This window comes from Macaca nemestrina, chromosome 6 (genome assembly GCF_043159975.1).
Source record: "Macaca nemestrina isolate mMacNem1 chromosome 6, mMacNem.hap1, whole genome shotgun sequence".
Lineage (NCBI taxonomy): Eukaryota > Metazoa > Chordata > Mammalia > Primates > Cercopithecidae > Macaca > Macaca nemestrina.
This window is the reverse complement of record NC_092130.1, coordinates 142,109,143-142,125,861: the sequence shown is the minus strand read 5'-3', so window position 1 is coordinate 142,125,861 and position 16,719 is coordinate 142,109,143. Positions and strand designations below refer to the sequence as shown.

Genomic DNA, 16,719 nt, shown 5'->3' with positions numbered 1-16,719 from the left:
CATGGCAAAGTCCCGTCTCTGCAAAATATGCAAAAATTAGCCAGGGGTGGTGGTACATGCCTATAGTCCCAGCTACTCAGGAGGTTGACATGGAAGGATCGCTTGAGTCTGGGAGGTCTAGGCTGCAGTGAGACACGATCGTGCCACTACACTTAAGCCTGGGCAACAGAGTGAGACCTCATCTCAAAACAAAACAAAAAACAAAACACAGAGCCTATACATATTATCTTTTATTCATCTAATTTTAAAATTATAGTTTTCTTACTTGATAAGAAAAAAAATAAAGCTAAACAAATTATAAAATATCAACAGTGCCAGTTTATTCCCATAGAATTCCAATGAATAATGTACTTGAAATCACTTACTAAGAATATTTTACTAACACTGTTAGTTAATAATATAGGCTGATGTCAATTTTATAACGTGAAGCATTTTTAAAAATAGTCCTGATAAAAACAGAACACTTAAGTTTCAAAAAATGATTTGGAAAAACAAATTAGGGGACAATCAATCATTTATATCACACATGATTTCATACCTAAATACAAACAAATCTTTGATTTAAACTGACTCCAAATATTCAAAAGACAATAATGCAATACATGCACAGGAAGAAACTATAATATAGTGCATAATTCTGTTCCAACCTCCCCTACATACTTTCTTATAAAGAAAAGTATACAGTAGCCTTATTACTTTTGACTAACTGTAATAAACCCTACTTGAATCATAAAAAATTTAAAAGGTATTTACAAAATATACATATACGCTTTCTTTCTAGTAGATATAATTAGTTGCTAACAAAGTGCTTCCAACTTCAGAAATTTTAGTAGGTTTCATATTGTATAATTAGCGGGAGCTATTCACAATGTACTGACGGCCTTAAAAGCAAATGGTAATCTTAAATAGGTAAATTTCTTACATAACTTTCTTTGTACTCTAATTTGGTTCATAAACTTTTCATATATAATACAAAAATAAAATTTACTTTACACATTGATGAAATATTATTAAGAGTAATGTTTTCAATTCAGTCCAAACTGAATGATCTGTAAAATAGAGCTGGGAACAAATCAGTCTCAGCTAATTTAGGTTTGATAATTAATGTGGTACTGCATCTATAGAATTTAATACTTCAAAGTAAAAGTATACATTTATAATCATATTTTAAAACTAGAAAAGAATATTAAAGTTCCTACCTCTAATTCTACATCTGCTCGCACATACTGTCGAGTCTTTGGATGATTAAGAAGGTGCAAAATTGTAGTAATTAGGGCCTCATTTATTCGACTTAATTGGCAATCGATCACATTTTTCAAGATGGTGTTTAGTCCACCTCGAAGGGCCACCACCTCTGGATTCTGAAGTGCTAAAATAAAAGAGAAAAACTTAACATATTATATTTGGGGTAATTATTAAAAGTAATAAAAAATCTGGGCTTTAAAATTTAATTGCCTTTCTGACTTGAAAAACTTTCTAATAACAACATTTATAAGAACAGGTAGATAAAAGGACAAGTGGATAAAGAGTCACTGAATATACTTCCCCAAAAACTGATTTTTAAAATATCTTTGGATTGTCTTTTCATACCCTTTGTCCATATAATACTGGAATGGCTTTTTTTTCCTATCAATTGCAGGGAGTTCTTTATAAGGTAGGGATATTAGCCATTTATCTGTCTCAAATCTTTCATCTGTGATTTAATTTCAGATTTTGTTTAAAATGGTATATTTCATTTCTCTATATTTTTATTAAACACACACACAGAACACACAGTTTAGTAATTTTGAGCTCAGAAATTTCTTGCTCCAAAGATGTCCACTCAACATACAGAACTCTCATTATCCTAGAAAGATCTCTCACATTACTTTGCAGTGAGTCCTCCTCCACTGCACAGGCCACCACCGTTCTCATTTGTACCCTTACAGATTAGTTGTATCTTCTTAAGAATCAATTTGACAAAGTCAAAAGTACTCCCCAAACACACAAACAAGTCATACACAGTTCTTATAAAATTTGTCTTATATATTTTTTCTACTTTAAACATAGTATTGCTTTTTCTAATTAATGATTATTGCTGAAACACAAAAATCTGTCAAATCTGTTTTCACATAGTCCTACTACCTAAAATTAAGTTGGTTTTTACTTCAGAGATTTTTTTATATAGAAGATACTATCTACAAAGTAATACTGTCTCCTTTCCAATATATACACATATTTTATTATTTTGGCTAAGTTACAAGGATGTGGTATTTGTAGAAATTCACCATTAAGAATAGCATTGATTGTTGATTTGAGATAAATATTCTTGAATGCTAACAAAGTAGCCTTCTAATTATCTATCTATCTAAGTATATGTGTATCTGTGTACATGTACATAAAATGCTAGATACATAATAAGAAATTTGTAGGTTTGGCCAGGTGCAGTGGCTCATGCCTGTAATCCCAGCACTTTGGGAGGCTGAGGCGGGTGGATCACAAGGTCAAAAGATGGAGACCATCCTGGCCAACATGGTAAAACCCCATCTCTACTGAAAATACAAAAAAAAAATTAGCTGGGCGTGGTGGCAGGTGCCTGTAGTCCCAGCTACTTGGGAGGCTGAGGCAGGAGAATTGCTTGAACCCGGGAGGCGGAGGTTGCAGTGAGCCTGAGATCGCGCCACTGCACTCCACCCTAGTGGCAGAATGAGATTCCATCTCAAAAACAAAAAAAACAAAAAAAAAAAAAAGAAAAGAAATTTGTATATTTTTAATGCTCTAAATCAGATTACACTACGTAAGAATTACCTGTTTTTTAAAAAAAAAACAAAAGAACCTGGATGAGTTTTCTTGAAGCAATTTTTTCATAAATGTTTTCAAATACTTCTATAGCTTTTGAGCTATTTGTATTTTACAATTTTGAGTAACCGGAAATTAAAATTTATCCTGAAAATCCATTCATTTTATTAAGTTTCCAAATACACATAAAAACTATTTTCTTCATTTCCTTATTAATCTTTTGTATTTCAAACCTTTGGGTTTTCCAAACATTTGTGGATTTTACTTTCTTATTCCAATTAACAATTTAGATTACATCTTGTTCATTAATTAAGACTTCTAGTTTTATTGGTTTTTCTCCATCTGCTTAACATGAAATGGACTTCTTTCTTCTTCTCTTGTTTTCTTGAGTTATACTGGCTCACTCATTTGTTTTCTGTTTAATTATAATGCACTTTATAATGAAAAATTAACTTTGAGTATAGCGTTCCAGGCACCCAGGCAGTCCTACAGATTGGCACACAGTCAAGTTTTACTATTTTTTTTTTTTAATTTCCCTAATCACAGTTTTGACTCTTGTCTCTAAATCAACAAATATTGTGGTCTTTTTAAAAAATCCTCAATGGTAGGTTTTGGTTCTCTCTTTTTTTTTTTTTTTTTTTAGCTTAAACTTTTGTTATCATTTATCATCTCAAGAGGGAATGTAACCAACATCATTCCTACTTTAGGTGGTGGAAAAAATATATTTTCTTGTCACTTAAAATTGTATTTCTTTGATAATAAGTGAGGCTGAACATTTAAAATATGTTGTTGTTGGTTTTTTTTTTTTTTTGGATATACACTCAAGCTCTATCACCCAGGCTGCAGTGCAGTGGCGTGATCTTGGCTTACCACAACCTCCGCCTCCTGGGTTCAAGCGATTCTCCTGCTTCAGCCTCCTGAGTAGCTGGGGCTACAGGCGTGGCTTTTTTTTTTTTTTTTTTTTTTTTTAAAGTAGAGACGGGGTTTCTCCATGTTGGTTGGCCAGGATGGTCTCGATCTCTTGACCTCGCGATCCGCCCACCTTGGCCTCACAAAGGTGCTGGGATTACAGGTGCGAGCCACCACGCCTGGCCTAGAGTTTATTATTATTAGGCATAATGGATTGTTTACTGTTTTTAACCCACATCAAGAATGATATGGTTTGGCTCTGTGTCCCACCCAAATCTCATCTCAAATTGGACCCATGTGTCGAGGAAGGGACCTGGTGGGAGGTGACTAGATTATGGGGCAGTTTTCTCCATGCTACTCTCGTGACAGTGAATCTCACAAGATCTGAAGGTTTAAAAGTGGCACTTCCCCTTCGCTCTTTCTCCTGCTGCTATGTAAGACATGCCTCACTTCCATCGCCTTCTGCCACAATTTCAAGTTTCCTGAGGCCTCCCAAGTCATGCAAAACTGTGAGTCAAATAAACCTTTTTTCTTCATAAATTACCCAGTCTCAGGTAGTTCTTCATAATAGTGTGAAAATGAACTAATACAAACATACAGAAAAACTAATGTTAGACAGCCAGACTACAGATTCTATTATATAATATTACTGGAATTTAGACAATTCCTATGCTAACTTAATGATGAAGAAAAGTTTAAAATTTATAGAATTTTAACGTCACATTGAAATTTTTTGTTAAATCACAAGTTCTCTACTTCCCTACCAGAAATGTGCTTTTTCATATTTTTTGTAACAATAAAGAATTCATGTATTAAAGGCCTTAAAAATGTTATATATCCAATCATGTCATCTGCAAACAGAGACGATTTGACGACTTCTCTTCCTATTTGAATACCCTTTCTTTCTTTCTCTTGCCTGTTTGCCCTGGCCAGAACTTCCAATACTATGTTGTATAGGAGTGGTGACAGAAGGCATCTTTTTTTTTTTTTTTTGAGACGGAGTCTCAGTCGCCCAGGCTGCAGTGCAGTGGCGTGATCTCGGCTCACTGCAAGCTCCGCCTCCCGGGTTCACGCCATTCTCCTGCCTCAGCCTCCCAAGTAGGTGGGACTACAGGCGCCCGCCGCCACGCCCAGCTAATTTTTTGCATTTTTAGTAAAGACGGGGTTTCACCGTGTTAGCCAGGATGGTCTCAATCTCCTGACCTCGTGACCCACCCGCCTCGGCCTCCCAAAGTGCTATGATCACAGGTGTGAGCTACTGCGCCCGGCCGACAGAGGGCATCTTTGTCTTGTGCCAGTTTTCAAAGGGAATGCTTCCAGCTTTTGCCCATTCAGTATGATATTGACTGTGGATTTGTCATAAATAGCTCTTATTATTTTGTAATACATTCGATCAATACATAGTTTACTGAGAGTTTTTAGCATGAAGGGGTGTTGAATATTTTACTGAAGGCCTTTTGTGCATCCATTGAGAAAATCATGTGGATTTTGTCATTGGTTCTGTTTATGTGATGGATTACGTGTACTGATTTGCATATGTTGAACCAGCCTTGCATCCCAGGGATGTGGCCGACTTGATCATGGTGGATAAGCTTTTTGATGTGCTGCTGGATTTGGTTTGCCAGGATTTTACTGAAGATTTTCACATCGATTTTCATCAGGGATATTAGCCTGAAATTTTCTTCTTTTTGTTGTGTCTCTGCCAGGTTTTGGTATCAGGATGGTGCTGGCCTCAAAAAATAATTAGGAAGGAGTTCTACTTTTTCTGTTGTTTGGAATAGTTTCAGAAGGCATGGTACCAGCTCCTCTTTGTACCTGTGGTAGAATTCAGCTGTGAATCCATCTGGTCCTGGGCTTTTATTGGTTGGTAGACTATTAATTACCGCCTCAATTTCAGAACTTGTTATTGGTTTATTCAAGGATTCAGCTTCTTCTTGATTTAGTCTTGGGAGGGTGTATGTGTCCGGAATTTATCCATTTCTTCTAGATTTTCTAGTTTATTTGCGTAGAGGTGTTTATATTGTGGGATTGGTGGTGATATCCCCTTTACCATTTTTTTTTTTTGCATCTATTTGATTCTTCTCTCTTTTCTTCTTTATTAGTCTGGCTAGTGGTCTAGTGGAGTGTTAAAGTCTCCCACTATTGTTGTGTGGGAGTCTAAGTCTCTTTGTGGGTCTCTAAGAACTTGCTTTATGAATCTGGGTGCTCCTATATTGGTTGCATATATATTTAGGATAGTTAGCTCTTCTTGTTGCTTGGATCCCTTTACCATCACGTAAAGCCCTTCTTTGTCGTTTCTGATCTTTGCTGGTTTAAAGTCTATTTTATCAGAGACTAGGACTGCAACCCATGCTTCTTTTGCTTTCCATTTGCTTGGTAAATACTCCCCCATTCCTTTATTTTGAGCTTATGTGTGTCTTTGCACGTGAGATGGGTCTCCTTAGAAAAACCCATCGTCTCAGTGCAAAATCTCCTTAAGCTGATAAGCAACTTCACCAAAGTCTCAGGATATAAAATCAATGTGCAAAAATCACAAGCATTCCTATACACCAATAATAGACAAACAGAGAGCCAAATCATGAGTGAACTCCCATTAACAATTGCTACAAAGAGAATAAAATGCCTAGGAGTACAACTTGCAAGGGAGGTGAAGGACCTCTTCAAGGAGAACTACAAACCACTGCTCAAGGAAATAAGAGAGAACACAAACAAATGGAAGAACATTCCATGTTCATGGATAGGAAGAATCAGTATCGTGAAAATGGCCATACTGCCCAAAGTGATTTATAGATTCAATGCTATCCCCATCAAGCTACCACTGACTTTCTTCACAGAATTGGAAAAAACTACTTTAAATTTCATATGGAACCAAAAAAGACCCCATATAGCCAAGATAATCCTAAACAAAAAGAACAAAGCTGGAGGCATCACGCTACCTGACTTCAAGCTATACTACAGGCTACAGTAACCAAAATAGCATGGTACTGGTACCAAAACAAATATACAAACCAATAGAACAGAACAGAGCCCTCAGGATAACGTCACACATCTACAACCATCTGATTTTTGACAAACCTGACAAAAATAAGCAATGGGGAAAGGATTCCCTATTTAAAATTGGTGTTAGGAAAAATGGTTAGCCATATGCAGAAAAATGAAACTGGACCCCCTTTTCACACCTTACACAAAAATTAACTCGAGATGGATTAAAGACCTAAAACCATAAAAACCCTAGAAGAAAACCTAGGTAATACCATTCAGGACATAGGGATGGGCAAAGACCTCATGACTAAAACACCAAAACCAATAGCAACAAAAGCCAAAATTGACAAATGGGATCTAATTAAACTAAAGAGCTTTTGCACATTAAAAGAAACAATCATCAGAGTCAACAGGCAACCTACAGAATGGGAAAAATTTTTTGCAATCTATCCATCTGACAAAGGACTAATATCCAGAATCTACAAGGAACTTAAATTTACAAGTAAAAGACAACCCCATCAAAAAGTGGGCAAAGGATATGAACGGACACTTCTCAAAAGAAGACATTTATGTGGCCAACAAACGTATGAAAAAAAGCTCATCACCATTGATCATTAAAGAAATGCAAATCAAAACCACAATGAAATACCATCTCACCCCAGTTAGAATGGCAATCATTAAAAAGTCAGGAACCAACAGATGCTACAGAGGATATGAAGAAATAGGAACACTTTCACACTGTTGGTAGGAGTGTAAATTAGTTCAACCATTTGGAAGAAGAGTGTGGCAATTCCTCAAGTATCTAGAACCAGAAATACCATTTGACCCAGCAATCCCATTATTGGGTATATTTACAACTCGTTGTACTATAAAGACACATGCACACATATGTTTATTGTAGCACTGTTCACAATAGAAAAGGCTTGGAACCACCCCAAATGCCCATCAATGACAGACTGGATAAAGAAAATGTGGCACATATACACCATGGAATACTATGCAGCCATTAAAAAAGGATGAGTTCATGTCATTTGCAGGGACATGGATGAAGCTGGAAACTATCATTCTCAGCAAAATAACACAGGGGCAGAAAACTAAACACTGCATGTTCTCACTCATAAGTGGGAGTTGAACAATGAGAACATATGAGCACAGGGAGGGGAACATCACACACCGGGGCCTGTCGGGGGGTTAGGAGAGGGATAGCATTAGAAATACCTAATGTAGATGACAAGTTGATGGGTACAGCAAACCACCATGGCTCATGTATACCTATGTAACAAACCTACACATTCTGCACATGTATCCCAGAACTTAAAGTGTAATAAAATATATACATATCAAATGTTAGATATCCTTTCTAAAATATTACATTTTTGTTACTTGAAGAAAATTCTGACCTAGTTCACAGATAATGGCAATGCATGCTCGGACCATTCTGTCTCTTTCTTGAAGTCCATCATTTCCAACTGCAATTAATGAGTTGGTTACAGAACTAGGAAACAAGGAAGCATTCACAGTAATCATCTGTAACAGAAGGAATCAGAAAAAGAAGTTACTTTAGTAACACATTTCTTAAACCTATTTTGTCCAAACTGAAATAGTTAATAACATAGAATAAGATCCAGAATAAGATCTAGGTACCAATTTTAATCTTCTGCTTCTTATGGATATTTCAAAATATTAATATAACTAATAATTGATGTAACAAATGTTAATAGCCATTACCATGGAAAATGTGTTAGATTTTTTTCTTACAAACTATAAATTCATTGACCAAATGTTTCTGAGATTTTAAATTATTCTAGAATAGGGACTAAATCTTAAACAGCTTTTCAGTACCTAGACAAAGTAAACCAGAGGTGACAATAGTAGTCAATATATTACTGTACTTTTACGATCCTGACCATCTCTCCATATACCATCATCACCAAGTCCTACCAATTTACTTCCATAACATCTTTACCTCTACTCCCCTCTCCTCATCTAATTAACTGACTAACTTGGGCCCGCACTCTCACTCTGACTACTGCAATAGATATCTAATGATCTCCTTACTCTCTAGTCACCTTCCCCATCCATCGCTTGTTGCAGAGTTCATAATCCAAATCTATTTTAAATATTTCAAAAATTCTGATGGAAATATCTTGTAATAAAACTTCAGATGAATCTCACATTAAATGAAAGATCTAACCGGCAATAACATTTGGAATACTGAAAATAGGTAACATATGTCTTTGATTTGGAAAACAGAAAATTATGTAGCTAACTATTGTTTAGTAAATAAAGACTATTTTGCAAATTAATTAAAAATGGCAGGTTCCTGGAGTGGAAATAAAAGAAAATATTTTGTTTGTATGGTAATAAAATATTACAGAAAATTAATCTGACCCAGATGTTACTAGATTTATTGTCCTATTGATAAAATAAAACTTATGTGATGAAACAATCAGAGGATGCAATATAACTAAATGAAAGATACACAATTAAGTCTTATAGAAGATCAAAAGAAAGATCTGTTTGATTAGTAGTTGTAAGTGGTTTGTCATTTAAGCAGCATTTTAAAGACATATTACAAAGTTCACCTGAAATTATACAACAGTTCTACAACCATAAAACAAACATATCTCCAATTAATTGTAGAATCTACAAAAGCTTTCATATTCATTTCTAAGTCAGTTTTTTCAATTAACTGAAAAAGGAGAGAAAGAAAGGGAGAAGGAAGGAGGTATAGGAAGTATAGGAAATCGATCTTCCTGGGTGAAAGAATTCTAACATTTTATGACATTAAGTTATTTTTTAATACTTTCTGATCTATTACTATTCTTATAAGGAGCTTGTAAGAAAATTTCTCCAAATAGCAAAATGCATGTAATATATTCTGCAAAATATTTTGCTGAAAAACCAGGCAAAATGGTTTTTAGACTTAAGTCTGCTATAATAAACTATGCTACCTTGGCTAAACCAAGCCTCTCTGTGCCTCAATTTCCTCATTTGTAAAATGAAGATATGTATGAACAGATAATTTCTAAAGTTTCAAGTATAAAATTCTATATAAATCTTGTGTCTAGTAAACATATACTTACTTAATTCACCAGATTGTGCTATGAAATAGATACATAAAATTTTTACAAATAAAATCACTCTTCTTATTTTTCAGGAAATATATGCAAAGAAACTCTTAAACTGTGTGCAAATCAGAGAATGCTTTCTTCATAAACCAATGAATGCTCAATAAGGGACAAGCCATAGAATGCAGTCACTGTTAAAACTGTAAAAGTTTAATAATCTCTTCTGGCATGACAGGTCAGACATATAAAACAAATTAAAGATCCTGACTAGGTAATAAATTTGTGGAACTGACACAAAGGAATTAGAGAAGCACTGAGTTACCTAAGGGGTATATCTAATATTTGAGCTGAGACTAGAAGATCAATGTAAGGTGAGAAGGGCTGAAAATGAAAAGAGTTGGAAGGAAGTAATAATTGTGGTAGTAGTGGTGGGTAGTTTGCCTACACATGGTGGCATAAGACATGTCAGATAGAAATGGTTGGCTGAACCAAAACTGGGCTCTGAAGGCCAAAGCAGGCAGCTTGAACTTCAAACTCATGGGCCAATGTAGGTTTGGAAATTTTGGAGAAGAGGGTTCTTGCTCTGGCTTTGCCACTATCTTGCTACGTATCAAGGGCATGAGATTCCAGTCAATGAATCTCTTTCAAATGTAAAACGTTTGTGGTATTAATTCCTTATTACATGAATAAAGAAATTATATATGAAAAAAAGACAGTTCAAATTAGGTAGATGGCAAGTAGAATTTCAATAAGATTAAGAAAAGAATAGTAACAACTGACTAGCGGAAAAACTACATTAAAAATGAGAGAAATAAAGCCACAAAAGAGCTGCCTGCATTGGAAGGGGGAAATCAGAGACATGGAAAAGAAAAAAGCAGACAGAATATTTCCAAATGAATGAGATGAATAAAATAAAAGAAAAAGTAACATAAGAATTCCTTAATTATTCATAGTGTAAGTTATCCTAAAGCAAAAAGTGTTTTTCCTTATCTTTTAAAATATAATAGACTAATACTTTTATTACAAATTTTAAGACTTTTGGGAATGCATACAAAAAAATTCAGTGATACAGTAATTATAATATTAAACATTAATTTCTACTGCAGGTTCAGCATCCCTAATCCAAAAATCCAAAATGCTCCAAAATCACAAACTTTCTGAGCACTGACAGGAGCCAGAAGTAGAAAATTCAGCATCTGACAATTTTGCTTTCTGATGGTTCAATGTACATAAACTTTGTTTCATGCACAAAATTCTTAAAAATATTATACAAAATTGGCTGGGTGTAGTGGCTCACACCTATAATCCCAGCACTTTGGGAGGCCGAGGCAGGCAGATCACGAGGTTGGGAGATTGAAACCATCCTGGCTAACATGGTGAAACCCCATCTCTACTAAAAATAAAAATTAAAAAAAAAAATTAGCTGGGTGTGGTGGTGGGCGCCTGTAGTCCCAGCTACTGGGGAGGCTGAGGCAGGATAATGGCGTGAACCCGGGAGGTAGAGCCTGCAGTGAGCCTAGACGGCGCCACTGCACTCCAGCCTGGGCGACAGAGCGAGACCCCGTCTCAAAAAAAAAAAAAAAAAAAAAAATTATACAAAATTAACTTCAGGATATGTGTACAAGGTGTATACGAAGCATAAATAAATTCTGTGTTTAGATTTAAGTCTTCTCATTCACAAGATATCTTCTCATATACACACAACTATTCCAAAACCCAAAAAAATCCAAAATGCGAAATAACTTCAGGTCCCAAGCATTGTGGAAAAGGAATACTCAACCTGTAGTACAGCTGCCAAGGTTTTACTTTAAAAAAAAAAAAAAAAAAAAAAAAAAGGGTGCCTCAGATGCTAAAAGCACTAATGAAATTATAGCTTCTCTGGCCAATAGAGGCCACTGTTCGTTTGGCAAATGTGCTCTCACTCTAATTCTTTTAGCGTAAACCAAGGAAAAGTCCTGTGCCACAATTCTTCCTCTGATTCTATATTCCACCACCAAATATCAGCAATTTTCCTGTTCTAGGATTCACAAATGGTATGTGAGTCAACTACTCTGCATCTCAGAAGACAACCAAATGAAATGATATTTTTGTTATGCTGCTATTAAATTATTTTTGAGCAATTAAAACCTGAGCTACTTTAAATTTTAACTTTTGCAAAAATACAAAATTGAAGTAAAACATTTACTAAAATATCCAAAATTGAATTTAATTGTCTGAATCCATTTGAAATTGTCTTCTCTTCTGACAGCAGTCTCTACAGCGGTGATGCTCAAAGTGTAGACCAGGAAATTCTGAGGGTCCTTAAGATATTTTCAGAGATTCTGCATAGCAATACAAAAATATCATTTGTCCCTTTCACTCTGATCTTCTCAGAAGTGTGTACTAAAGTTTTACAGGGGCTCCACCGCATGTGTTATTAAAACAGACTGAATGCAGAAGCAAATATGATAATCCAAATGACTTGTGTATCAAGATAAAATTAAAGAGAGTTGCAAAACTCTGAAACAACAGCCCTCTTCTCATTATTTTTTGGAAAATATAGTCATTCCAAAGTGCCCATCAACCAATGAGTGGATAAAGAAAATGTGGTATTATACACTATGGAATATTACTCAGCCATAAACAATTGAAATAATGTCTTTTGAAGCAACTTGGATGGAGCCGGAGGCCATTACGCTAAGTCAAATTAACTCAGGAATGGAAAACCAAATATTGTATGTTCCCTGCTTCTAAGTGGGAGCTAAACTATGAGGACGCAAAGGCATATGAATGATATAACAAACTTTGGGGACTGGAGGTGGGGGGAGTTTGGGAGGAGGTGAGGGATAAAAAGATTACATATGGGGTACAGTGTACACTGCTTGGGTGACAGGGGCACAAAAATCTCAATCACCACTAAACGTCTCCATGTAACCAAAAACCACCTGTACCCCAAAAATTATTGAAAAAATAAAATAAAATATGGTTTTCATAAAAATGTTATTTATGTTTGTATTTAATGTGTTTATTATTTTAAATATATTAATATATATTTTAGTTCCTAAGATTACAAATACTGACATACATAACCCAAATAACGAAAAAATTGTTCTAGGTTCTTCAGAAACAAATTTTGTTTCATCCTGAATTCTCAGTCATGGAAGAAGGAAGAATTGTATAAATAAAAACCATACATTTTTAAAATCTGAATTTGAAAAGTCAAATTACAATCCTAGTGTAACAGTTCAAGTCTCCTAATCTATCTCCAGTATCATTCTTAGTAGAATTTCAAACTTCTTTTAAGACTTAATTCATCTATTTACTTGTTCACCTGTGAGTACTATTACTAACCAAAAGGTAGACAATTGTAAGAAAAGTGAAAAAGAGGGAACCCTAGCTAACACAGAAACTGAACAGTACACCATTTTGGAACCTGTATGGAATTGAAAGATAGGAAGAGGGAAAAAAGAACTAAAAAATTCAACTGGTAAATATTTTTAGATTTTTTATGCAAATGAACATATACTTCATGATTCATGAACATTAAGATGAAATATGAGGGATACTTGTCTCACTCAGGCTGTGTCCCAACCAAATTTACTCTCAGTTCACTTTCTTCTTCCACCATTAGGGTTATCAAGTAAAACAACAAAGCATTCCCTGAAGGCCTCTCATGAGAAGCATTATGGATTGTCCTTAACACCCACTCTTGTGGAGTTTAGGCTGTGACCTTTTATCCTGTATAAGGGCCTGAATTGTTTATTGCAACTGCCCACAGACTGTATCCAAATTCACCTTTAAAACAATGAACTTCTAACTATTTGTGACTTCCATTTAATACTATAAACTCTAAGTATGCAATAAAGAGAAAATTAGGATGGGGAGCAAGTAATCCTCTTTCTTCAGTAACTTATCAAAGCGGTAACTACATTTACATGTCTATTAAAGGAAGAAATATTCTTCACAATAAACATTTTATAAGAAATATTGTTCTAGCTATACGCAATCACATAGAATAATTCCACAAAATATTTGTTTACCTCAAAGTTTAATGAATTTATTTAATATATAACTTTAATAAAAATGTTTAATAAAAGTTTAGTCTTTAATCTTAATCAAGATTTCATAAAACAGTCTAATCTAAAAATGTAAATATTAACATAAAAACCATAAATTTGCCTTTTAATCTCACACATAGAGCATACCTTTCTGACTAATCGAAGTGCTTGTGTCCTCTCTACCTCGTTGCTCTGTTGTATGTCAATGCACCTAAACAATACACAAAATATTAATCATTGATAAAATTCTATTAAACAACTTTTTGTATCATAATACTGCTTGATGAAACCCATTTTCACCATGTCAATATGGTATATTAAAGTTTTGGTATATGATTTCTCAGTACCAACATATATTTATTTAATTAACGCATACATCTCTAGTGATAAATATCTGTCAATTAAAAGACCAATTTTTTCTTTTAAAACCTCAGGAAAGAACAGTATAGTAAGTAATTTATAAGATAAGACTACATCTATTTATAGAGAAAGAACAATAAACAAAGTATTAAAAGTCTACTAAAAAAAATTCACTTTTCTCTGATAAAATTCAGACATTTTATAAAAATTGTAAAGGAAAAATAGTTCAAGGCTCTTTTCATTTAATTGCAATTTTGACCGGGGCTTAAACTAAATTAGGCACTATCCATAAAAATTCTATCTCACCAAAATATAATTTGAATTCTGAATTCACTTCAAATATTGATGTCCAAACAAATACCACCAAACTGACATTTCTTTGTAAAATGTGTTAAATTATCCAATTTTGAAAGTCTTTTGTTTATGTAGGAGCATTTTTATTTAGACAGTTCATTATTCTAATCAATGCTTTATATATAGATAGTCTGCGATTCAAAAAGCATTTCTTCTATCTGAATACAATTAATCTAAGGCAATTCTATTAAAATACAAATGGACTTAGAATTCCATTCCTGGTCATGACAGAGATGGGAGGTTCTGACTGTCTTGCCAAAAACAACCATAAAGGTTTAAAAAAAAAAACCAAATACTTTACAGTATAAAACAACTGTTAAAAGGGCAATGAAGAATAATCTCTGAAAAAAGAAGCACAGGGAGCTCCACATTCAACCACATTTGTTCCCTGGGTGCATTTATCAATGTCAATCCCTGGCCTCATGGGCAGAGTTCTAACAGAAAGCAGAAATCAGGCTGTCCTGAAAAGACAGAGGTTTAACATCAGGGCAGCCAAAGTAGCTGGGACTTGAGGGGTAAAATCCCTGAGAGAAGAAAACAGAAGAAAATGAGCTAAAATCTGCATGCAGTGCTCTCTAAAACACTTGTCAACATCTACATTGTGCAAAAGCAGAATTACACTCTAAGAAACAAAGGAACAGAGTATAGATTTCAGCAGAAACACAATACTCTAAGAAATAGGTTAGGGTTAAAGACTGGTTAAGGTGAAAAGATTCTGCTCAATATATCCACTCTGAGATCCTAAATAGCCACTTCTAGGAGCAAAGGCAAATCTAAAACCAAACTTTAACAGAATCAGTGTAATAAGCCAACATTCTAGAACAAAACTTAATTCTCTTAAAATGCAAATAACATGATCCTGAGACAATAATTATTTTTTTTTTGTTTGGATTTTTTGTTTTTGAGACAGAGCTGGTGCCTCGGCCTCCTAAGTAGCCGGGATTACAGGCGCGTGCCACCGTGCCTGGCTAATTTTTGTTTTCTTAATAGAGTCGGGGTTTCGTCACACGTTGGCCAGGCTGGTCTCGAACTCCTGGCCTCAAGTGATCTGCCCCGCCTTGGCCTCCCAAAATGCTGGGATTACAGGCATGAGCCACCAAGCCCAGCCCCAACAATTTTGAATACCGATGTTCACCATTCTATCAGACAATATGAGGCATGGTTTAAAACAAAGGGCCAAGAACCAAAAACTAAGAAAAGAAAATGGCACTACAAATAGAATACAGGTGATTCACATATTGGAGTTGTCAGAGGGGACTTCAAAATAACCGTGGTTAATATGCTAAAGAAAATAGAAGAAAAGATGAAGAAATAAAGCAGAGACCTGAAATCTTTAAATAAAACTAAAATAGGCCAGGCACGGTGGCTCAGGCCTGTGATCCTAGCACTTTGGGAGGGCGAGGCGGGTGGACTGCTGGAGCTCAGGAGTTCGAGATCAGCCTGGGCAACACAGTGCAACCCTGTCTCTACTAAAATAGAAAAAAATTAGCCAGGCGTGGTGGTGCGCACCGGTAGTCCCAGCTACTCGGGAGGCTGAGGCAGGAGAATCACTTGAACCCAGAAGAGGGAGGTTGCAATGAGCTGAGATCAGCGCCACTGCACGCCAGCCTAGGCGACAGAGCAAGACTCCATCTCAAACAAACGGGGGAAAAAAACCCTAAAATAAATAAAATAATAACTGAAATTAAGAATTCATCAGTCATGTACTAGCAGGATGAAAGGTTTTTAATAAACAGGTAAGTAGAAAAGTAAGCACACTGAAATACAAAGATTAACCACAACAAAAGGTTGAAAAATACAGTAACGGCATCAGAAACGTGGGACAGTAAAAAGATCCAACATGTGTATAGATGGAGTACCAGTCAATAGGGCAGAATATACAACAGAGTAAAAAAAAAAATCTTTAAAGCAGCCAGAGGTAAAAAGATACATCTGAAAGAATCTCAAAGACGTCAAGAATTCCTACATAACAAGAAAGAGAAGCTACTTATTGTTCAACTGTTATTAAAAAAAAAAGAGAAAAGAAAAGAAATTAAGTAGAAAAAGAAATCCAGAAGACAATAACCGAAGCACTAAAAAATAAATAAGTGGTAATGAAAACAGCCTTTGAACATGAAGGCAAAATAGAGGGATTTACAGACAAAAGATGACTAGCAGAACTAAATATATCAAGGATCTATGTTCCAATCTCTAGGATAACTACTAAAAAGAAGGAAAGACTTCATAGC

General features: G+C 35.0%; 1 protein-coding gene across 6 annotated transcripts in view; it reads right to left on the bottom strand.

The window, feature by feature from the left end:
• LOC105473107 (RPTOR independent companion of MTOR complex 2) overlaps positions 1–16,719 on the bottom strand; it is a 129,059-nt gene that overhangs the window by 43,528 nt on the left and 68,812 nt on the right. For all 6 annotated transcript variants that reach the window (XM_011726740.2, XM_011726741.2, XM_011726742.3 and 3 more), the window contains 3 exons: positions 13,925–13,988; positions 8,070–8,196; positions 1,200–1,369 (listed from right to left, as the gene is read on the bottom strand). In XM_011726740.2, coding sequence (XP_011725042.1) covers positions 1,200–1,369; positions 8,070–8,196; positions 13,925–13,988 — 361 coding nt within the window. The remainder of the gene's footprint in view (positions 1–1,199; positions 1,370–8,069; positions 8,197–13,924; positions 13,989–16,719) is intronic.